Below are 26,156 nucleotides of genomic sequence, written 5' to 3' on the forward strand. Positions count from 1 at the left end.
TTTATACAAAGATACTGGTTATTAATGGCTCTAGTTATTCTTGCCCAAGGCAGAGTCCAAAGGCCCTGGTCCTTAAATTTCTCTCTTTTCTACCCAGCCCTGTGCCCTCAAAGCTTTTACCTTCATCAGTTCTAAAATATAACTTTAATTTTCTTTATTCTATGAAAAAATAAAATAAAATTTCATAATCAAATAAGAAAATAACAATAGTTGTGCAAATATCTTACATACAATCCTTCATTTACTGTATCTATTAGTTTAGCTGGTTTAAACATTTTTTTAAGAAAAGTTCCTTAGATCTTTGATCTGGTTCTGCTTATTCTTGTAGATGGAACCTCTGCTACCTGAAATGAAATCAATAACAATCACTGCATCACATTGCTTTCTATCTTGCCTAAATTCTTATAACTCTGGTGTGAGCATCTATGGATATTCTTACGTTTCTCTAGCTTTTTGCAACTCTTTCTTCTAGAAATAAACTCATTTTCTTGCTCCTCAAAGCCTTCTCTCTAAAGCTTCTGGACTCCAGGAGAGAGGGAGCACCCTTTAAACATGGATAGATGAAAACTGCAATAGGGTCTTTCTAGCATCTTGTGGAATTCAAAGATTCAGGGCCATTCTTTGACAGTTCTGCTTTTGGCATGTCTTTTTTTTTTAAACAGAATACTAAAGAACTGCACATAGAACACTACACACCAAGGGGCCAAGGAGCTAAGCCGGTGGATGCCAACACCCCCCACCCTACCTCTGGCTGCTGGGCCAGACCAGTACTCCACACAGCAGAGGTGCAGGGGTCATAAAGGCCATTGTTCTGAGCTCCAGAAGATAAAGCAGAAGTGAACAACAGAAAGTGGGCCTCTCTGAGGCCCCTCGATGAAAACTGAAGCCCACTGGAAAAGTGAAGAAAATCTCTCCAATAAAAGCACATCAGACCACCATGGCTGCTAAACTGGAGGGATCACCACCTCTCATCGGAATGTGGACTATCTTCAGGGGAAGGGCAGCTGGAACCTGCAGTTAGAACCTTGCAGAGTTTAACCCAGCAGAAGGTCAAGGAGCTCAACATGGGCCTTGCCGCCAGAAAACAGCCTGAATCTCAGGGAACTGCTGCTGGCTTGCTGAGACTAATTGACTTAGATCCGCACACTCCTGCCCATACTGTCTATTGTGATAGCAGACATACCCTGAAGGAGGCCCTTTATTTTTATTTTTTATTTTCAAAGTTATTTTTTTTGCTTATTTTTAATGCTTTAAAAGTTTTTTCTTCTCTTTTCAAATCCCCCCTCCCTTGTTCTTCATCTCTCTCCCTTTTTGGTCCTGTTCCTCTCCTAATTTGTATTTCTTTTTTCTTTTCTTTTCTCTTTTTCCTTCTCTTGATTGTCATTAGTTTTAAAGGAAAGTGAATACAGTTTCTAGCTTCCCTATTGCTGTTGGGTTGTTCTGTTCTTATATTTGTTCTTTTGTTCTGTCTTTTGCTCTTGTCTTCAACAGTTTTCTAGAGCTTGCATGATCTTCCTGTATCCTCTGGCCTCATTTCTAACCTTTCCATATTCTTCTATGTATCTATCCCTCCCTTCCCAACTCCTTCTAAGTCCCCATCCTGAAGAGTAAAGTAGCTATATTGAAGACTTTATTCACTATAAACATATTTTGTGTTGGTCCTCAATTTTGATTTAAACCACATGATTAAAGGTGATAGATTAATAACTATGACAAATTGTCACTTTCTAAGCTGTGCTTGATGCTATCCTTGTTGCTGATGGGCCAAGGTGGGGTGATTGATCTAATCAGTTGTCCTTCCTGGTATACTGAAAACAAGATTGCCTAAGAGTCATTAGAGACTCAAAACCTAAAGAACATCTATACACGGAAGACACCTCTGAGAAGCAATAATTCCATAAGTGCTCTAAATATGAGCAACAAAGATACTTATAATAAGCAATATTGAAGTACCAATCCAGGAATTAAACCAAAAACAGTACCAACAACAAAAATAGAAATGAGAAGACACCTAAACAAGGTGCAAACCCAGACTTCCAGCTCCACAATGGCAAATTTTGGGTGAAACGAGGTGGAAAAATCTGATAACCACCTGGATACCCTGAACTGATAGCACAGGAAGTAACAAAATACATCAGTAAGGCTCTAGAAAAATTCAAAACAGAAATGATTTCCCAGCTAACTACAGAGATGGTGAGCAGAATGAAAGACATGATGAGAAACTCTACAACAAAAACAGATAAGAAAATAGGTGAGCTCAGGACCATGATAGAAGCCACGAATGCCCAGCATAGGAAAGAAATGGAATCCATGAAATAGATTCCAACAAATATCCAAGAGATTAAAAACTCTACTAAAAGTATTCACAGCAGAATGAGCTAATATGAAAACAGACTATCATATACAGAATACAGGATTTCTCTCACTGACCATGAAAAGAGACATCTCTTAAAAATAGTAAGGGACCATGAGAAATCAATCCAGCAGTTCCTAGATAACACAAAGAAGAATAATATAAGACAGATAGGAATCCATGAAAAATCAGGAGAAAGTACAAATGACATTAAAAAAAAACTGTTCACAGAATTAATGACATAAAACTTCCCAAACAGAGCAAAAGAATTTGACATACAGATAAGTGAGGCATAAAGGACTCCAATTAGCCATGATCAAAAAAAAAAGTCTACACCTAGACATATAATAATCAAGATCCTGGAAACCCAACAGAAGAACAAAATACTACAAGCACTTAGAGAAAAGAAAGAAATCACATACAAAGGGAAGCCCATCAGAATCACAGCAGAGTTTTCTTTTTATTTTATTTAAAAGTTAAAAAAAATTTTTTGGTACTGGGGATCAAACTCGGGGCCTTGTGCTTATGAGGTTGGTAGAGACACCATTGAGCTAAATCCCCAGACCCACAGCAGGCTTTTCAAAACATCCCTCAAGTTAAGGAGAGCCTGGAGTGAGGTATCTCAAACCCTAAAAGAAAACAACCTCAAACCTAGACTGCTGCATCCTGCAAAACTATCTTTCAAAATTTTTAGGGAAATAAGATACTTCTTTGACAAAGAACACCTGAAAAACTTCATGAATACCAAACCAACACTTCAAACAATTCTAAAAAATATCTTATAAAAAGAATGAAGGCCACAACTCTATGAGGTCCAACAGAGCAAATCCACCAGGCAAGGCAAGAAATTAAAGGGAGACGGGAAAAATATAAAAAAAAATAAAAGAGCCAACAACAGGAAAATAACATGACAAGGATAAGTCAATACATATCAGTTATAACCATCAACGTTAATGGCCTCAATTCACCAATTAAAAAAAAAGACTGGCAGAATGGATTAAGAAGCAAAAATCCAACAGTATACTGTACACAAGAAATGAACCTAGTTCAAAAAGAAATTCATAGACTGAAAGTAAAAGGATGGAAAACAGTTCTCCATGCAAAAGGAGCCTGGAAAAAAGCAGAGGTAGCTATCTTATTTGCAGACAAAGTACATTTTAAAACAAAATTAATTAAGAGGGACAAAGAAGGTTACTATATCCTTGCAAAGGGAACAATCCAAGAGGAAGAGATGATAATTATAAATATATATACATCTAAGTACTAATGCCCCAACTATACAAAACAAATATTAATGGACATGAAAAAAACAATAAGCACTAATACAATTGTAGTGGGGGACCTAAGTACCCTACTGTCACAAATAGTCAGGTCATCTAGACAAAAAAATCAACAATGAAATACTAGAACTGAACCAAGCTTTTGAACAAATGGATTTAACCGATGTCTACAGTGTTCCACCCCACAAAATCAAAATATACATTCTTTTCAGCTATGCATGAATTATTCTCCAAAATAGAGCAAAAGCTAACTCATAGAACATGTTTAAATAAATGTAAAGGAGTTGAAATTATCCTATGTATATTATCAGAGCATAGTGCAATTAAACTGGAGATGAATAGCAAAAGAAACCACAAGAACTTCACAAACACATGGAAATTGAGTAACACTCTCCTGAACAACCAATGGGTCCAGAGGAAATTAAAGAAGAAATTAGACAGTTTCTACAATTAAATGATAATGCTAATCCATCATACAGGAATCTAAGGGACACAGTGAAAGCAGCTCTATGAGGGAAATTCATGGCAGTGTGCCCATACTAGGAAAACAGAAAGAGCTCAAATAAACACCTAATACTGAACCTTAAGTTCCTAGAAAAAGAAGAGTAAGACAAACCCAAAGCTCACACAGGGAGGAAATTACAAAGATTAGAGCAGAAATGAATGCAATGGAGACTAAGAGAATGATAAAAAAAATTGATGAATCGAAGAGTTGGTTTTTTTGAAAGAATAAATAAAAGTGATAAACCCTTAGCCAACCTTATAAAAAAAAGAAAGAAAAGGCTCAAATCCATGCAATTAGGAATGAAAAAGGGAAAGTCACCACAGGTGCAGCAGAAATCCAGAGAATCATCAATAATTACTTCGAGAACCTGTATTCTAATAAAATGGAAAACACAGGAGAAATGGACAGGTTCCTAAATATATATGAATTACCAAAGTTGAACAAAGAAGATATAAAAATTCTACACACCCCAATTCAATCAGTGAAATTGAAAATGTAATTAAAATTTTACCAACTAAGAAAAGTCCAGGTCCCAATGGCTTCACTGTTGAATTGTACAAGACATTTAGAGAAGAGGTATTGCCACTATTCTTTAAATTCTTCAGTGAAATAGAAAGGGAAGCAATACTTCCAAATTCATTCCTGGAAGCAAGTGTTACTTTCATTCAAAAAGTAGAGAAAGACCCAGCCAAAAAAGAGAACTACAGGCCAATCTCTAATTAATATAGATGCAAAAATCCTCAATAAGATACTGGCAAACAGAATACAGAGGGTCATCGAGAAGATCATACACCCTGACCAAGTTGAATTTATATCAGTGATGCAAAGATGGTTCAACATATGTAAATCAATAAATGCAATACATTATATTAACTGAACCAAAGACAAAAACCATATGATCATCTCAACAGATGAAAAAAAAAGTGTTTGACAAAATTCAATACCCACTCATGATAAAAACCCTAGAGAAAATTGGAATACATGGTTTTTATCTCAACCTGATAAAGGCTATCTGTGAAAAACCAACAGGCAACATCATACTAAATGGTCAAAAATTGAAAACCTTCTCACTAAAAATAGGAACTTGTTTGGAGGGTCTAGCAGGGGAGTGCAGCTACTCGTATACCCTTTACCGAGGAAACGGTCCTCCTCTATTGGGGGTGGTCGACCTCTTCAACCGAGCACGCAGCTTTGGGAGGGATGCACATGGAGTGGTGAGGGAAGAAGGGGACACCCGCCTAGCCAGCCAGATCAGCCGAATCAACCCTGGTGATCAATAGGGTGACAGATGATTTTTCTATAAAATGGAATACTACTCAGCCATAAAGAATGAGAAAGTAGATTCATTCATAGGTAAATTGGTTCATTTTGAGGATATACTCCTAAGTGAAATAAATAAGTCACACATATGCAAATACCAAATAGTTTCTCTGGTGTGAAAATCTAAAATAGTATTCAAGATCCTAACAGGGCAATTAGCAATGTGAAATAGGAAGAAAAGGACCAAAGGTGTAGGGACAGTGAGAAGGATAGGGAAAGGGGAACAAGGGAAAAGGAAAAACGTATGAGAAAAAGTATAAATGGAATTAAAGTGTTTGAAGGTGGGGAGGGGAGGAGGGGATGAAGGGACGGTGGGGACAAGGGGAAAAAATGAGAACCAAGACCTGGCATGTAAGGGTACAAGATCCCAGTAATGAATGTAACTGTACTGTCTACCTAGAATGTACCAATAAATTCAAATTAAAAAAAATAAAAATAGGGACAAGACAAGGATGGCTACTATCACCACTCCTGTTCTATATAGTTCTGGAAACAGTCACAGCAACTAGACAAGAGAAAGAAATAAAAGGAATAAAGATAGGAAAGGAAGAAGTTAAACTGTCATTATTTGCTGATGATATGATACTCTACATAGCAGACCCCAAAAAACTGCCAAAAGTATTCTAAACTTAATTGACAGATTCAGTAGAGTAGCTGGCTACAAGGTCAACACTCAAAATCAATAGTCTTCTTGTACACAAATAACAGATTAACTGAGAGGGAAACAATTCCTTTCACAACAGCATCCAAAAAAATGAAAGATCTAGGAATCAATCTTATGAAGGAAGCAAAAGACCTCTACGTTGAAAACTACAGCACTCTGAAAAAAGAGATTGAAGAGGATATAAGAATATGGAAAGACATCCCTTGTTCCTGGGTAGGAAGAACCAATACAGTGAAAATGGCCATGCTTCCAAAACTGCTATATAGATTCAATGAAGTCCTGATTGAAATCCCAACAGTATATTTCACAGAACTAGAGAAAACAATCCAAAAATTCATTTGGAGCCAGAAGAGACGTAGAATAGCAAAAGCCATGCTAGGCAACAGAGACATGGCAAGGGGTATCACAATCCCCAATTTGAAACTATATTACAAAGCCACTGTGATAAAAACAGCATGTTACTGGCAAAGAAACAGACCTGAGGATTGGTGGAATAGATTAGAAGTTGCAGACACAACTCCAGACATACTCAGCTACCTCATCTTTGACAAAGGAGACACTCATCCTCACTGGAGGAAAGATAGCCTCTTCAGTAAATGGTACTGGAAAAACTGGATATCAACCTGCCAAAGATTAAGACTAGACCCGTGTCTTCTAGACTCGTGTCTTTCACCACGCACTAAACTAAAATTGAAGTGGATTAAAGATCTAAATATTAAAACAGATTTCATGACAGCAGTCATTCTTTCTGGGGTGAGGTAGAACTCTTAAATGAAATAAATAGGATACACTTGTGTAAATACCCAATAGTTTCTCTGGTGTAAAAGACTAAAAGCATAAATAAGGATGAAAATGTATAACTGATATTGTGACATAGGAAGAAAGGGTGTAAAGGAGTAGGAGAAATGGAAGGGATAGGAGAAAGGAAAGAAGGGAAAAGACAAAATATGACAAAAGGAAAAACATGGAAACAAAGTCTTTATAAATAGGGAAGGGTGGAGGGGGTAAAGAGAGGGCAGGGGAATGGGAAAAAATAAGAACCAAGATACATCATACAAAGGTACAAGTCCCTAATGATGAATGTAACTGTATTGTATACCTATAATGTACAAATAAACTTAATGAGAAAAAAAAAGAACTACAAATAAACGTGCCAGCCCTGACACAGCCTAGTGGATGAGGAAGGTGGGTTAATTTAGAAAATGATCTCATCTTGAACAAACATAATAGGGATTACAAAATAATTATAGGTTTAATTATTGGTTTTTCATTTACATTTTAGTGTCATCTGCACTCTGAAATAAAACTAGGAGTTGTAATTCTTCTAGGCAAGTTCCCAGCTAAAATGAAATGTTAAATTTGGCATTTATAAAACTACAGATGAGCCCTGCATGGTGGCACATGCCTATAGTCACAACACTAGGGAGTCTGAAGCAGGAAGACTGCTGCAAGTTGGAAGCCAGTCTTGACTACATAAGGGAGTTCAAGGACAGCCTGAACAACATAGCAAGACCCTGTCTGCAACCAACCAAACAAGCAACAAAGCAACCAACCAACAAACCTATAAACATATGGACATAAACAAAAACAGAAGCATAAGCATAGATATATATTTAAGACTGGATTATTCCAATTTAGCACGTGGAATTATATCCTCAGGAGAACATCTCATATGCCTGTGAATTATTTCTAAGTTTCAGACATTATGAAGAAAAATAGTTCTTGAATGTTCAGATAACATTATGGCCAAATTGCAAATTGCAACAAAACTCTTTTTACATGGTCAAATAAAAGCCAGGAGTTAACTAAATTGATCCTTTTAGTATTGCAGGGAGACATAGATACCTAAATTTATTATCCTCATATGCTGTGATTTTTACATTAGTCCGCCCTCTGGGATTAAGACCTTGAAGGTTCTTGTTAAATGCAGGTATGTTAATAGCTAATAGCAAAGATTTACTGAGCATTTGACTACACACCAAGTACCATTTTAATTGGTCTACAAGTAATAACTTATTATTTAATTCTCATAAGAACACTAGGAGACACACAGTAGTATGCAGAAGAGGAAATTGAGAGTTAAGATAAATGTTATATAATTTGTTCAAAGTCACATAGTCACAAAGTAGCAGAGCCAGGATCTGAGCCTAGGCAATATGGTTCCAGGATCCTGAGCTTTTAGCCTCAAATCCTAAGGCTAAACAAATTAAATTTAAGACAGTAATAATGAAGATAATGAGACTGCTTCTCCAATTCACTTCATTCTCACAAGTTGTTAAAGTAGAAATGAGAAGTGAAAGGGCCCTGTGATAGTGGTAGGGCTCCCTAAACTGCATTCCACCCCAGTCTTTTCTTCTGGGGCCAGACTTATATAGACAGCTTTTATGGGACATAATAGGCAGATGCCCCATTATCATTGTAAAATGCAAAAGATCTAAGAGCTGATTAATAATAATCTTCTTCAAAGCTTATTTCTATCTAAGGGGACAGTGTTTCTTCAACTTGGGAAAGTTTCTGGTTATTGTCTCTTTGAGTAGGGTCTTTCCTCTTCACCATTGCCTCTACGTTTTACTTCTAGAGTTCCTATTTATGGATGTTGGCTACTTTCCATCTGGTCTCCATGATGCTCAGTTTCTGCCTGTTTTATATTTCTTCTTCAGTGCTACCTTTCAACTTGGCTGGTTTGATTCCAAAGACAGACAGACACACGGGCACATGCACATGCACACGTACATGCACATACTGTCTTGAGGGGTTTTCAACATTTACCAAGTAGAACCACCTCTTGTTTCAGGGAAGTTATTCCTTCTTTTCATTTTTTGAGGATCTAAAGACCTTTTTACATTTTTCTATCATCTCCATTTTTTTATACTAAATTTTTTTTTGGTTTTTTGAGACATGTTCTCACTATGTAGTTGAGACTGACCTGGAACTCACTGTGTAGCCCAGGCTGGTCTCAAACTCACAGTGATCCTCCTGCCTCAGCCTCCCGAGTGCTGGGATTACAGGTGTGCGCCACCATTCCCGGCTTTAAACCAAATTTTCTATGTGATGGGTTATTTCAAGATTTTTAGGTTTTCCTTGTGTGCTTTGCAATTTTAATTTGAAAACTGACCTTAGGTAGAGATTTCTCATTTTTGTCTATTTTCTTCTCTTCATTGGAGTTAACCTTCCCTATATGATGGTCAGAGCTTTTCCCAGCCACTATTCCCGGCTGAGGATCCCTGTCCATCTCTTGATTTCATGCAGTGATCCTGAATCCATTTTCTGACCCTGTAGCAACTTTCAGCCCTCATTGTAATGAAGAAGCTGAAGTCCAAATCACATCTTGCCTGGAATTCATTACTGATTTTTGTTTCAACCCTCTACTGTCATTTTTCATACCGAGTCTAAAAATCTCTCTTTAATGTACAAGTCTCATTATATTATTACCTTGGTAAAATTATTTTAATGTGCTGTATCACCTATGGAATAAAGTCCCAAGTCTGATTAAAGACAATGTCCTGAGAAAGGGCTACTATGAAAATCTTCTCTGAAGCAACATCTTTATCACTGTGCATCCCTTTGGCCCCGTTTCTCATGGCACATATTACTACATACTTGTTTGTTAGTTTCTTGCACTGGAATAGAAGTCTACTCACCTAGAACCCCAGCCCAAGCATGGAAACAACAGTGGACATTTATTTGCCCCTGGTTGGACATAGAACAGATTTTTTTTTGGTACCAGGGATTGAACTCGGGTCCTTGCGCTTGCAAGGCAGGCCACCGAACTGCTGAGCTAAATCCCTGGCCCCAGAACAGATTCTTGATTCAAAAGAAGGCAATCTACAGATAGTCAGGCCCACAACTTAGGATACTCAGTTCTAGAAAAGGAAGAGGAAACTGAGACAATTAAGACAACTCATTCACTCATTCATTCATATTTTCTTTCTCTGTGTCTGGAATGTGAAGTAAGACATGCTGAAAGAAATTACTTGGGCTTCAAGATTGGGGAACTGGGGAGACTGTTTTTTGGGTCATATTTAGGATCTTGACTAAAAAGGGAAAGCTGGTGTTCCAGAGCAAGGTTAATGCAAAGCCCTGAGGAAATAAAGGAGTAGTAACTTTGGCTCCTATGATCTTCCCCGCCCTCGCCTTAGTTCCCACAAGGCCTGGCTTCATTCTATTTTCTTTGTCAAAATTTCATGACATTTGTATATCTTCACATCTTTACTACTTTGGTCTAGTTTCATCCCTGCCATCCCCACCTGGTAAACTCTGTCATTCTTCAAGTGTCAGTATTATTACCTTTTTGATGGCTCTTTGTTTTCCTCCCTTTTTTATTGTAATTACTTTCATGGCTAGCCATCTCTTTCTAAGTTTCTAACTATATCTCAGAGATAACAGGCATTAGTAAACAAAATCACTAAATAGATAAAGTTGGTGACAGGCCTAGGACAACAGTACAGGCCTCTGCATTTATCCTCTAATGTTCTTCCACTCACAAAGTCCCGCTCTAAAGAAATGAAATACCAGATACAGATATCAAATGGGAGGAAGGAAGTATTAATAGATACCAAATAGGGAGCATATCACAGAAAATAAGTCAGAATGTAAGTTACGCAGAGCATGCACACCAGTCCCTGGTTAAGGAAAAAAGGACCATAGGGAAAGATGGAGCTAAGAAATACCAAAACCTCTAATTTCCCCACAAAACTGTTCTTGATAAACTCTATCTGGCTTATATGACCCCTTGCTGTCATGATTTTCCTTTCTTTTCTTTAGCTCTTTCTTTTCTAATTTGATTTTCCAGCTACTCTTCTGTTGTACATCCTTAAAATGTGGGAGAACCTCAGGACTCAAGTCCTCTTTTCTTCTTCCTCCTTATATTCTTTAAAAAATCATCTCAATAGCAGCCACTTGCAAATCTCTCTCTGTGCCCCCAAACCACTCAACTTCCTGTTTAATAACTTCACTCAGATGTTTCCCAGAGATTTCAAATTAAACATGTCAAAAAATATTTATAACATACTTCCAGGGCTGTCTCAGTTAGTTAATGGCACCATCATAAATTGGGCACTCAAGCCAGGGATGCAGAGTCAATTTTGGTTTCCTTATTCTCTTTATCCAAACTTCAAATTCTAAAATATCTGCAGCTTATATTAACTTCCTTTTCTGTCTATTGACATTGATCTCTCCTAGCAATCAATGCCCCTACTGAACTACTGCCATTCCTTCCATTTCATAGCCATAGTATAGCTAAGGTAGCTTTTAAAAATGGTAATATGACCATCTGTCTTGTGATGGTAACTACATCATTAGAATAAAATTTCAAATCCTTACAATATCTTAAAAGGCATATCAGGATCTTGCCTCTCTTTCCTGTGAACCTCCTGAGCCCTTGATGGTGTACATGAGGAGTACAAAGCATATCCTTATGGTAAGCAGTACGTTTTATAATTTGGCAAAAAGACAGACCGACTATATTTTTGTATCTCCTATTAAGATTAAATGATACTACCTACAGCATAAAATCAACACAGCAGAGGGACAAAGATCTTATCTCTCTATTTCTATTGTAAATTCTCTAGGATCCAGGGACCTTATAAAGATAAGAAGTCCACACAATGTGAAATAGGAAGAAAAGGGCTAAAGGTGTAGGGAAAGTGGGAAGGGTAGGGGAAAGGTAATAAGGGAAAAGAAAAAATATGAGAAAATGAAAAAATGGAAATAGTGTTTGTAAATGGGGAGGAGAGGAGCGGGTGAAGGGAGGGCAGGGACAAGGGGAAAAAATGAGAACCAAGCCCTGTCATGTAGAGGTACAAGATCCCAATAATGAATGTAACTGTATTGTATACTTAAAATGTACCAATAAACTCAATGAGGAAAAAAAAAACCATAAGAAGTCCACAGATATGGATGAGGGCCTTTTATGGCTTGTGTCTAGATGTTCCCCCAAAGTCTCATGCAGTCATAAGTGTAGCTTTTCAGAGGTGCCTGGATTTAGAGTATGTGATGGTGGGATCAAGGGTGTGTGATTACTAAATTAGTTCACTGATTGGGTTTCGTATAGTTCTGGGTGTGGATAATGGGACGGCCCACCCTGGGCGTGAGCAGTACCTGCCTTAAGGGTGTGTAGCCTGAGTAGACTATAAGGGACAGAAAGAAGGCTGCTGTCATCTTTGCTGCTTCTTCACTATTTTCCTGTCTTCTGCCTCTCATGAACCATTTCTCCTCTTCTATGCCCCTTTGCCATACCACCCTGCTTTGGAGTCAGGCCAACTATGAAGTGAAACATCTACAACTGTAAGCTAAATAGACCTTTCCTTCTTTAACTTTGGGTGTTAGGCATTTTGTCTCAGCAACGAGGAAAAGCAACTAAGACAGGGCCATATACCTTAACTTAGCTATGACCCTCTTTACATGTACACATATCAGCTGTTTTATAATGAAAGTAACCCAAATGTCTAAGTTCAAAAAACTCTTCTATACCATAAGTGGAGTCCTAAGCAAGTACAAGCAGGAATGAAAATGTCTGCACACTGTTATGGAGTAATCCTAGTTCTTTTCAGTGAAGGTTTAGAACAAACTATATGAAACTGTGCAAGAAGGTAGTATAAAATGTAGATATCTTATATTTTTCAAATAAGAATAATGGAAAAATAAAATAAAAACAGTTCCCACTAGGGCCAGGAAGTAAATTGAGACAAGGGATGCAAACCAGATTATTTATAAATGAATCTTATTTATAGGTTTGACTTTGTAATTATTTAACTGTTTTTCATAAACTAAAAACAAAAGCAAGAAGAAAAGAGGCAATCTGAAAATTAAAAGCAGACCAACTGATCAACATATCTGAATAGGATTGGTGTATCAATTTAAATATTCTGTTTTGTTTTGGTATTGGAAATTGAACTCAGGACCTTGTGCTTGCAAGGCAGGTGGTGGAACTACTGAACTAAATCCCCGGCTCAATGTTACATATTCTTACTGTGATATCATACTAGTTTTTCAGAATGTTAATACTATGGTGGGAGAAATGGCAAAGACTGTAAGGATCTCTGAATTATTTTGTAGAGCTATATGTGAACCTATAATTATGTGGGTTTTTTTTTTGGTGTTTTGAGACAGGGTCTTGCTATGTAGTTCAGGCTGGCCTTGAACTCATGATGATCCTAGTGTCTCAGCCTCCAAGTGCTGGGATTACAGGCATGTACCACTACGTCCAGCATCTTAATAAAAATTTCAATTAAAAACTTAAATCCAGCCCTATCTATATTAAGCTTGGGGCATAATCACAAAAAGAAGTTATTTAGAATTATTTTAAAATCCAGCATTTTGATTGTGTACTTCTGTGAGGATATACCCTAAGGATGAAAGGAAGTACAATGAAATCCTGATTTGCATTAAATAATCTTACCTTTATTATATATTTAAACTAGTAGGGTGAAGCAAATAAGTGTTAATACAGCAAGAAGCCAAGAGTTTTAGAGATATGATTTAAAAATATAAAGTTTAAACAGTAAAAACTTTGTAATGTCTCTCATATTTTTATATTTTTAAATATTTAATTTCATGTATGGAATACTCCAAAGGTAGGAATTATAGAGCCTCGTGTACTCTGACAATAAACAACTGATTGGTCAATCTTGTTTTGCCCATATTTCAACCCAGTACTCACCGCTCACCCTTTGCCTAATTTTGAGGCAAATTCCAGTTATCAATGACACATTATACATTAATATTTCAGTACTTATCTCTAACAGGTAAGGACTGTTTTTTTGTAACATAACCGCAGTAACACAATCACACTAACAATCAACAGTTTCTTATTATCTAATAAATGTCTTGTCTCATAACTCTATTATCTAATAAATCTGTAAATGTTATTAAAAACTGGAAATAGTGTAAACTCATGGTTTCTTTTTTGTTTAGTTTGGACCAACTACAATTTTTTTACTTTAGAATAACCTGAGACTTACATGTAAGTTGCAAAAGGATATAGAGACTTCCCATATCCTAAGTACTTCTCAATCAGCTTCTCCTAGTGTTAACATCTTAGGTGACACAGTCCTAGTTTCTTAGTCTTTCCTTGTTTTTCATCACCTTGTTCTCTTTAAAGAGTAACAGGTACTTTGTAGAATGTCCCTCAACTTGGGTTTGTCCCATGTTTTCCTCTTGTGTAGGCTGTGATTGTTTTTGTTTTTTTGGTACTGGGGATCGAACTTAGGACCTTGCATTTGCGAAGCAGGCAGCGGAACCACTGAGCTAAATCCTCAGCCTGTTTGATGTGATTATGTTTTGTTTTGTTTTTGTAGAAATATAAAAGGTGAAATGCCCTTCTCATCATATCTAATCACAGGGTACAGGGTACCCACATGACTTATCACTGGTGATACTAATTTGATCATTTAATGAAGGCAGTACCCGCTAGTCTCTCTAAAGTTATTCTTTTTCCCCTTTCATTCATTGTTAAACTGAGCCAGTAAGTCCAGCCCACAGTCAAGGGAAGATGGGGGACTATCTACACTGAGTATAGGAAATTCCTCTATAAGGGAGGCTTGTTTTTTGTCTCCCACTTATTATTTATTTTATTTTATTTTATTTTTTTGCTCAAATTATTCTAGTTTGGGCTATTATGGATACTTTTGGGTTGGTCCTTGTGCTGCCCTGACACCACTCATATTTTTGAATATGTCATGACTTTTGGGTAGTCTTAGATGCTCCAGGTTTATCTTATATTTTCTGTCTCAGCCCTACAACTGATAATAATTTTTCCAGAGAGGCCTGGATCCTTCTATTAGAGAAGGGGTTTTAGAGATTTAAATCTGGTAGGGTGTGGGTAAGCTTAATACTACTAAGGTGTCACTGCTTTGAGTCATCTGGGTGGCAGACCAGGAGATATAGGTATGTATACTATCCATATAGGTACACATATCCATAATTACCTCTTTATGTATCTCTCTGGGTATATACATGTAGTAAACTAAATATGAGGTCATATTGCTATCCCTAATTCTAATCCATATCACAGGGTTCATTCTAACCCTTTCTCTAAGTCATTTTTTTGTTTATTTTTTTTGAGAGAGAGCCTCACTCTGTAGTTCAGGCTGGCCTTGAACTCACTATGTAGCCCAAGGTGGCCTCTAACTTGAGGCAATCTTCCTGCCTCAGCCTCCTAGAGTGCTGGGATTACAGGCATGTGCCACTGCACCCAGATCTCTTATTCTTTTGTAACTTGTTTCTCTGACAGAATATAAATAAAATCAATAAACAAAATAGCTTAATACCATAAACAAAATTAAACAAGCAAATTTGGGAAAATATTTGCAATTACATGAAAAAAGTATATACCCTTAATAAATAAAGAATTCTTACAAAATGTCAAAAACATAAAGAAAGTGAAAAAGAAATGGGGACACATACTTTAAGCATACACGACCACACTAATGACAAAGTAAATATGAATTAAACCAAAACATCATTTCAACGTATTGAAATGCAAATGGATACTCTCATCTATCATTGGCATCAAGATAAAATTGATAAAATCTTATGGAAAGTAATATGTAACTAATATAAAGAGTCTCTTTCTTTTCCTTTTTTTTGGTACTGGGGATCAAACTAGGGTCCTTGTGCTTGCGAGGCAGGCAGCAGAACCACTGAGCTAAATCCCCGGCCCCAAAGAAGCATTTCTTTTTTTTTGGTACCGGGGATCAAACTCATGTCCTTGGACTTGTAAGGCAGGTGCCGGAACCACTGAGCTAAATCCCCAGCCCCTATAAAGAGTTTTCAATATATTGAATGACAGGCTTCCAATAATGGTAGTCCAGGTGATATGTCCCTTTAAAGACAACCAAAAAGTTAGAAGAAAAACTTCCTAAAGGCATCTAGGTATTAAGCAAATTGTCAGAAATATTGGCTGAGATCTAGGAAAGCACAGGAGCTCACAGAAGTAAGGCCAAAAGTCAGTCTTTTTTTCCCCTTCAGACATGTGCTTATACAGAAGACATATCTATGGGAAAATAAGTCAGAAATTAGGGAATCTGATAAACTATTCTCCAGTGCTGAGCTATGGCCTTAAAGAGCTGGGGGTAAACCCATCCCTTCACAGACTTGCAGCCTGGCTTTACCTCTAGGTGGCCCTGAAAATCTAAGTCTGAAATCTTGATTAAGATAGTTCCACACTGCTAGTGCTTGAAGATGCCTAAGGAAAACAAATAAAAATCCCCTCTGGAGGAAGAAGTTACCATTTTCAGGCTAGTAATTTTCAAAATAATTTCCAGCACAAGGTCAAAATGAATTAGGCACACAAAAGGATAAGACATCTTGACCAAGAACCAGCAAAAGGTAATATACAATAAAAGCAAAACCAATAGGAGTCATCCAACACAAAATTATTAAGTGATTAAGCTGTCTCAAAGCATAAAAGTTGAGCTTGATTTTTATAAGAAAGTGAAAACAATAAGTAATATAGCAGACTTAAAAAGAAATAGAAACTATAAAACTTAATAATAACATAGGTGAAATTAAAAACTCAAAAGACAAACAGCAGATGAGACAGTACTGAAGAGAAAATTAGAAACTGGAAGACGATAGAAGAAAAAAAAAGGATGAAATATGAAGAAAAGACACACATGCAAAATACAGACATAGAGAATACCACAAGATACACCTCTTATTATATTTAATTGGGTCATAGAAGTGATGCAAGAAAGGGGCAGAGGCAATATTTGAAAAGACAATAGGTGAGAATTTTCCATAAACATGAATATCAATACACTGATTCAAGAAATGTAAAGAACCTAAGGCAAGATTAAAACACACACACATATTCTTTTAAGATACATCACAGAGAAGACTACAGAAAACAAAAGATGAGGAAAAAATTAATAAACTAAGAAATAAATACAGAGTCTTAGAAATGAGATTGCTCGCTAAAGTCTCAACATCAGTGGGAAGCCAGAAGATAGCAGAATGACATCTAATAGAAGGAAAATGCCAATGTAGAAATCTCTACCCAGAAAATAGCCTAAGGCTGAAGGAGGTACCAGGAAGTTCTGAAACTAATAAAAACAGAATGTTTGTACCTAGAAGAGACACAAAGAAAATGAACCCATAGAAAACTTGAGAGATGCTGAAAGAATAAAGAATAAAGATAGGGTGTGTGTAATCTAAATGAATAAAAATAACAAAATAACTAAGAATGACATGAGTACAGGTAACTTATACTTTTATGCACAAAAATATCTTTTAAATTCATGAAAAAATAGCCCATAAGTGAAGAGCGGTATTATATGGAATTAGTGTATTCTACAGTGCAATATTGGCATCAGTACTACAATGTGATGAGTGAGGGAGAACACTGTAATTTCTAGGTTACAGATTAAGATAATAGAAGAGAGTACTGAAACCTCAAATTAATAGAAGGAAAATGAAATGATAAAAAATATTCAAGTGACCTAAATAAATCAAATAAAGACAGGAAAAGAAATATGTAATGGATGGCACAAACAGTACATAAGAAGACTACAGGTACAAACCAAAACATATAAAAGTATAATTAAATATAAGCAGACTGAATGCTACAAGTGAAAGGCAAATATTAAGAGTCTGGAATAAAAAGCAACTTCACTATATGCCTTTAAAAAAAGAAACACCTAAAACTCAAGGACACAATAAGGTTGAAATTAAAAGGAAAAAAACATCTGCAGAGATTAAGTCCAAAAAGAAAGATGGAGATAACAATAGGTAGAAACTACTGAAATAAAAAGTAGCACACAATAAAAAGGATATAGAAAGCCTCAAGCTATTGAAAAGCCTAATAAAATTGGTAATGAGACACTAAGTGGAAATTAGGGAAGAATAATCAGGAAAAAGCACTATGAGATTCTAATATCCTCCAACTGGCAAAAATTAAAAATTCTGGCAATGCCCAGTATTAGGAAGGATGTGTGACACAGGTAATAGGTAATGAAAGAAGGTGCTGTTACTAAGGACCAATAACAGGCTTAAATAAGGGCCGTCCCAGGAAAACTAAGACTCAGATCACCTTAGAGAGTCATATACCATTGATGGACAGTCAGTTTCTACATGTACTTTAGCAAATAGCTTGTTATTTTCTAGGAAAACTGAAGTACATATTTAAAAATATCTACAAGTATATGAGTGTGTACTTAGGTGCATAAGGATACATGTACAAGACTGTTTACAATAGCATTATTCAAAAGAGCTGAATCTAGAAACCACCGAAATACCCACTAACATCACAATGAATAAATAATGAAAGTTTGTTCACTGTAATACTGCATCACAATAAAATGAAGGAACAGCTGTATAAAGCAGCCTGGATGAATGTCATAGGCCAAGAAAGAATATATACTGTATGATACCATTTAAGTAAACATTTTGAAAAGCAGACAATACTGAATTATACTATGCAGGGATGCTTATTTGGATGGTATAGGTATAAAAGCATGGAAGTAAAGTCCAGATTAAAGTTACTTTTGACAGAGGAAGGGGCTGTAATCAGAAGGGGGGATTAAGGGGCTGGTGAGGTACTGGCAGTTTTTAAATTTCTTGACTTGGGTTGTAGTTATATGTTTGTTAATTTTGCAATGATTCCTTAAGCTTTATATTTATGCTGATGCATTTTTCTAAACATGATGCATTGTATCAAAAAGGTTAAAGCTATATGTATGTACATATACTTTTAATCCAGTAATTCTATTTCCAGAAATGAATTTTGAGAAAACAAAATTAGGTACCATAATATTAACTATAACATTTTAAATATAGAAAAACAACAATGTAAATGTAAATTATTAAACATGGCACATGCACATTCAGATGGCTTACTGTAGTCTTTAAATACTATACCCACAAAATAGTCAATGGTATAGCAAAATTTTTTAAATTAGCAGGTGAAAGGAATCAGAAAACTGCTTATATAAGATGATCTCAATTAGTGTAATTATAACAATTACAAAGTGAAGAAATGTTCTGAAATATTTACTGATTAACTTCTGTGAATGACATTATTTTTATCATTATGATTTTCCATAATGTATAAATGAATATAAGGCAGGACTGGGCAAGATGGTATATGCCTATAATCCCAGAACTCAGGAGGCTGAGGCAAGAGGATCACCATGAGTTTGAGGTCAACCTGGGCTACACAGTGAATTCAAGGGCAGCACTGACTACATAGTGAGGCCCTGTCTCAAAAACAAAGAAAAATTTTTGTATGTATATTGTAAAGATTGTGTACATTAAAAGCTTTTATATTTTTATTTTAAATAAATAAAGTACACTTCTTTTAAATAACAAAATTAACCAAATTTTCATACTAAAGATGTGGATACCTAAAAAGTTAAAAACAAAAATCTGAATCTTATAATTATCTTTATAGGCAATTATAGTTGGTTTGTAGATCCAGGAGTTTATCAACTGAAAATCCATCTTCTATTTTTCTCTACTTTAGTTTGTATGGAAAAATTAACACAGCTAGCCTAAACCATTATCTTGTGAATGGCTTAAAGACCTGCTTCCAAGGTTGACCCTTGATTGTCAGGCTATCTGGGAACTTGAATTTCAGGACATTCCTGTCTACCTGACTGAAAAGTGTGGTTCCCTGTGTCTAAACTACTTGTGCAAACAATGTGTTTTATGCTGAACATCTGTTTCCTTTCTGGATGTTTGGAATTTGGTACATGTCAGGCATGGGGTACCTACGCGGCCAGCTCTCAGTACAAACTCTGAGTACTGAGTTCCTATCGAGCTTTTCTGGTTGGTAACATTTCACATGTCATCACAACTTACTGCAGAGAGAGGATCTTTGGAAGTGTGCATTGTTTGCCCCTGGACTATTAGCCCTACACATTTTCTTTTTACTGATTTTGCTTTACATCCTTTCCCTGTAATAAATCATGGCTGTGAAGATGACTATGTATTGAGCCCTTTGAGTCCTCTTAGTGAATAATCAAACCCAAGGGGATCTTGGGAACCCTTGACACACAGTTTTTAAGACTAAAATTAATTAAACATCGTGACATAGTGCACCAGGAGAAATAGTTTGCTGAATAACAATTTGTGACATCACATGTAAGAAGAAGAAAAATCAAAATAGATCAAAGAAGGCTAGTTATAAAAAAAGTGCACATCTTCAAAGAAATTAAAATGCTACCACCCAGATTTTTATCTCTTGATATGAGACAAAACATTTTCCCCTAAGTGGCAAGTCTGCTGGTAATAATCTGTTCCACTCTATCAGTGTAAATGAATTCTACAAGTACTCCTTTCTTCAAGCATAAGTATCACACAGAAAATTAAAAAGTAAAAAAAGAGGTCTCGATCTTATCTCCTTTGTGAGTTTTAAAAACAAACTGCTAATATTATTTTAAAAGATACAAGTCTTACTTTCGTGTCAGATGTGTTTTAAATACAAATTTAATTACTGTAAAAGTTTCCCTGTGGTATATATAATCATTCTATAATAAGGTAATTAAAATTCCTTAGCCAGCAAATTTAGGATTTACAGCTTAACTCAAGTACCAGGCACTGCTAAAGACAAGCTGAATGTGCTATTCAGAAACAAACATTTCATTTTTTGGGGGTAATATAACTCAGTCCTGTCTTCAAAACTGAGCTTCTATTTTAAAATATGTTGCAGTAAATTGCTACAGATAGGTTCAAAGTTAAGTGTAGTCTGAAAGCAATGGATGTAGTACAAATACATACAGATGTCTAACAAACTACTGTGTATGTTGGGGAAATGGCAAGGTGTTCTCTATTAGTCATGTCCAACCTTAGGCCCATCTTTATTTTGGCCCTCTTTAAGAAAAAGTTATAATAAAAATATAAAAAAGGAAGTTTTACTACTTATATACATTCACAGTGTTATATATTTTATATGTGGCCTCAGATAATTCCTCTTCACTCTAAGAAAAACAAAATAAAACAAAAGGCAAGCTGCAGGTTGGGTATGCTTGCAAGTTGTATTAGCCCTACTTTAAAGGTCAATCAATGATCTCCCCCATTTGGACCCATATTTATTGAACTGAATGTCTGGGTTAGGGCCTGGTTACATGCTTGTCTAACAAGCTCTACATAGAATTTTCTTTCTTTCTTTCCTTTTTTTTTTTTTTGGTACTGGGGATTAAACTCGGGTCCTTGCGCTTGCAAGGCAGGCCACTGAACCGCTGAGCTAAATCCCTGGCCCAGCATTTTCTACTCTAAGTTTTGAAATCTATTGCTTCAATTTTTTCCTGTTCTACATTTCTGGTTTTGTGAGTCTTCAAGTATCCTTCAGAGTTATACTATAGTTAAGTGGCTATCAACTAGTTCTAATGTGATAAGCAACATGACTGGGCCATACAATTTCATAATTTCATTTAGGAAGAGAAAAGGAGTGTTAGTTACACAAAGTCTGAGGCAAAGACAGATATGGATACCACATTAAGAAAACTACTCATAATCCAAACATGTTGTTTCATCTAGCCTTTTCTCTTGGTAAATGATAAAAATGTTTCCTAGTTAACAAGTGTAAAGTTAGCTGGCCTAATTTCATTTGTTTTCCCTATCCTTGTGCAGTCTGTATCGGTGCCATGTTACAAAACTGTGAAAAGGATCCAGATAACTCAGAGCCTGAGCAATGAGTCCTTGAATACCAAGGAAATGTACCTATTGCCAGGAACATGGAACTAATAATTCTGGGAGTAGTTTAGTCTACAACGTAGCTGCATACAGAAGCAATCTCTCACCTAGCCAGTAGGTGGAGTCACACACAAATGTATTGGCAGAGCTTTTTGCTTCACAGAACTAAACGTTATAGCAATTGATGTTTTGGGGTTTTGGGTTTGAGAGCAGGAGATCACGGGTGCAAAAAACTGGGAAAGGACAATTATTAAGGTGAATTTATAAAATAACGACACAAAAGAACTGTTGCATATTTCAATTTTGTTTCTGGCCCTTTTGAGAAATAAGTTATTTTAGGTATAAATTTATAAAACCTACTTCCAGATCCCTAGAGTTAATAAAACAATTCTAAATTTAGAAATATGTCATTTAAAATTTATGTCCAATCAGGGAAAACTGAACATCAATTGAACATGATATAATATCAAGAAATTACTGTTGATTTTGTTAGGTGTAATAGTATTATGGTCATTTTTAGGTCCTTATCTGTTAGAAATATAAACAGACATATTTATAGGTAAAATGATATTTCTTTAGAAATCTTGGGGTGGGAGAGACAAGAGAAAAGGACAGTTTAAATAGGAATGTTAAAATGTTTTGATAACTGTTAAAGCTCAGTGCCTCTATATTGGCATTCACTATACTATTCTCTTTTCATTCAAAAATTTCCAAAATCAAAGGCTAAAAAAAGAAAATAGGAAGTCATGTTCTAGTGATTTTTTCTGCAGTGCTGGGATTAGAACCCAGGGCATTTGTACTGAGCTACACCACCACCCCCTTTTCAGTTTTTTATTTTGAGACGTGGTTTTGCCAAGTTGCTGAGTTGTATGGGCTGGGCTTGAACTTGTGATTTTCCTGCCTTAGACTCCCAGAATGCTGGGATTAAAAGAGTGCACCGCCTGGTTTCTACTGATTTGGGTTAATATTAGGGTTAGGTCACTGGTATTTAAATATCTAACTTCAATGAGGTCTCATTTAAAAATTTTTATTAGTACATGTTTGCAGTACATAATGATTACATTCACTGTGGGGATCTTATTTCAGTATATGGCCACAGAATTATTTTAATCAACTGCATCATACAAAGCTAGCTATAATAAGTTCCATGTCGACTATCTCAACACTGAAGAACTAAAACCCACATTTTATGACACCAAAGACCATCTTCTTTCCACTATACTTTCATCTGCGGTTCTTTGATACAAATAGCAAACACATCAAAATTTTGGAAAATTTAAAAATTCTTTCTGTCCTCATTATTTTATAGTATATTATTAAATCCACTTTTAGTTTTCTGAAAATAAAAATATGGACAGAAATAGATTTCTTGAGTAGAAAATAATATTAAACTAGAAAAGTCATTTTGAAAGTATTATACTACCTAAAATTGGAAGGGACATCAGAGACCCCTCTCTAGTCAGAAAGTTAAACCTTATCTTAGCCCCTTGGATGGATCCAGCTCCACTCAAGCATCTCTAGTGAGAACTGTGTAGTCTGTGGGTGCTTGTTTCATTCCTGGAGTAAGTCTCATCATGAGAGTCTTTCCATACTTAGAGGTGAAATCAGTTATGATCTGAAACGCTACACTGAATGAGTGCATAATCTCATATAACACGATCTTTCAAATAACTGAAGACACTGCTTATTTTCTACCTTTGGCCTTCTGTGCTGGAGACTCTCACAATAAGAAAACCAACATATTTATAGGGATAAAACCTACAGGCTTTTCAAGAACTTTTCTGAGCCAGGTATCTTCAATCTGGGGTTCAGGTATGTCTGAAGTGCCCAACTCTTTCCAAGGGACACATGAATTGGGATATTTTAAGGCAATGATTTTCTGTATTTTCATTTGCCATATGTGGTCTGTCTGAAAACAAGTCTCTGGTCTGCTGTTTTTCTTTTCACATCTCCACATCTCCATTCAGCCAATTCAACTGGTTCCCTTTTCTGAAACGCCTGTCTAGCTTCAAGAGACAGCTGGGGAATGCACAGCTCCTGCGGGAGGGAGGCACCCCTGGGAGCAAAGCAAAGAGACTTTAAGAAAGAAAGAGGTCTCACCTTACTTCATATAGCAAACATGCTCATGGAAAAGCCTGATCTATTTTAGAATTTGAAATGAACAGTAAGGTGTGTCACTGGGATGTCTATTAACATTTTAGTTTTATTTGAAAAATGAAGTGAGATTTTTCTTGACAGAAAGCGCTTCTGACTTGGTTGAGTGACAATGAAAACTAGCTTTGCCACATAGGTCACATAGTAGACATCTCCCATAAAGTGAATGAGATAAATATGCAGCTCTATAGTTGTGAACAAAATATATTTGACAATATTCAATACCCTGAAGATGATTTTATCACAATACAAGTTTTTATATATTAACTTAAAAATACACGGGACAAGCGTCTCAGTTTTTCAAAATTCTATTAGCAGGTTTCCCATTTAAGATTTTGAAGGCTATGACTCTATGACAGAATTCCCAGGCTTTTTCCCATTCTGGTTATCTCCTTCTGCAGTCACTCTGGTGTCTGGCTTACTAGGAACACTCCAGGGAGAAGGAGCAGGGAATGGAAATGTAGAAGCGTGGCTTTGTTAGTACTAAATACTGCTAACTAACGTTCCTTCAGGGCTCAGGTGCTGCTGTAAATGACTAAGTAAGATGTTTACATCTTTTTTCAACTGAATTTACACTGATCTTGCATGTACACATTGGAATGAAGTGTCTATATAAACAGGTCTTAAATTTCACCTTTGTTTTAGCTCCATGACTACAAACTTGTAAGATATTTTGAATTGTGATATAGATAGCCAATTTGCTAGCTAGCCCTCCGTGGAGAGAAATTTGTGAAATGCCTGCTAGAGACCCCTACCTCTGATATTCAGGGCTAGATTTACTGATTCATTTATAACTAACAGGATATAGCAGAAGTAGTGGTGTGTAATTTCAGAGATTAAGTTATAAGAGTGGGAACACCCCCACCCCATGAAGCCCGTGGCCATATTGCTCTACTGTTCTATGGAGAGGCCTATGTGACAAGAAACCAAAGGATGCCTCAAGCCAACAGCTCCTAGGGAACCTGAGGCCCTCAGTCAAACAGCCTGAGAAGAACTGAAGACTGCTACGAACCATGTGAATGATCTCGAAGGCAGATCCACCTCATTGCCTTAAAATGACTGTGGCCCTGGCCACCACTTTGTGAGAAAGCCATAGCCAGAGGACTTGGCTGACTTGGGCCCACATTCCTGATGCATAGGAAGTGAGACAATATATTTGCTTTGTTTTAAGCCACTAAATTTTGGGGTAATTTGTTATGAATCAATAGATAATGAATATACCCTCTAGTCTTATTATCTTTTGAATATCTAGCAAATATTTCCTCCTTTTTTATCTTCCTAATCAAAGTCACTGATTAATTCTGAGCAGAATAGGATCAAAGAAAAAACCTTGCAGGATGTTGTCCATAAAACTTTATACAAACTCCTTGGACAATCATCCAACCAGCTGTGGGCTACTCAGTTGTACTATGGTTAGCTCATATTTCACTATCTTATGCACAAAATTTCTGTGAAAAGCATGTTAAGTTGCTTAGGAAATGAAGCTACAGTGTAGCTAGAGAATTTTCCTCACATGCCAACATAATGATTATATCCTAAGGGGAAGTTACATGGCTATCACTGCTGCCAGAGTCTTGCTACATGGACACCTTCACTCTCATACCACTCCTATTTACTAAGATGCCTCTGCTCAGAAATGCATATCTTGGGAATTCCTACCCCTTTGAACTATTTCCTTTTTTGTAGCCTCTTCTTTGAAGGTAACTGAATATGCTTACCTTTTGCTTCCATTGCCATTGTAAACCTTAAGATAATATTTTTTCCTGGACTTAAGGTCTTTCTAAACAGATAAGTTCAAAACTACTGCTAAATGTTAAAAGAAAAGTCTTAGTACTATTTAATACCAACATTGCTTAAAACTTTACTCCTTAAGAAATGAAGTACACACTCACAATTCAAAAACCATGTAAAGCATTCCATCTGAGCTATATGTCTCCAATAACTCTACAATGTGTGGATGTTTCAGCATATGACAGATACTGGCTTCCCGCTTTAGATCTGCAAAACAAACATATAACATACTTCATTAGGTAGGAACAAAAGACAGTTAAGAGTGAATGATGAATGAATGGATGTGATCTATGGTAACATGAAGACTTCTCTAACTAAAGAGATGAAATCCCCCATTTTAACTAAGTTTAACTTTTTACCCTTTAAAGTCTTTGACAATATAACTTTCATATTTTTGTCAGCTTAAATCTATATACAAGACTCATCTCTTATGAATACAAAAAATTTTTTTGGTAT

General features: G+C 36.1%; 1 protein-coding gene across 3 annotated transcripts in view; it reads right to left on the reverse strand.

Moving 5' to 3' along the window:
• The window catches only part of Cask (calcium/calmodulin dependent serine protein kinase), a 290,329-nt gene that overhangs the window by 185,870 nt on the left and 78,303 nt on the right, over nt 1-26,156 (reverse strand). For all 3 annotated transcript variants that reach the window (XM_010610602.2, XM_010610601.2, XM_010610600.2), the window contains exon 2: nt 25,802-25,907. In XM_010610602.2, coding sequence (XP_010608904.1) covers nt 25,802-25,878 — 77 coding nt within the window. In that variant the 5' untranslated portion in view covers nt 25,879-25,907. The remainder of the gene's footprint in view (nt 1-25,801; nt 25,908-26,156) is intronic.

The sequence above is a fragment of the Fukomys damarensis genome, unplaced genomic scaffold (assembly GCF_012274545.1).
Source record: "Fukomys damarensis isolate Sample0158 unplaced genomic scaffold, DMR_v1.0_HiC HiC_scaffold_39, whole genome shotgun sequence".
Taxonomy (NCBI): domain Eukaryota; kingdom Metazoa; phylum Chordata; class Mammalia; order Rodentia; family Bathyergidae; genus Fukomys; species Fukomys damarensis.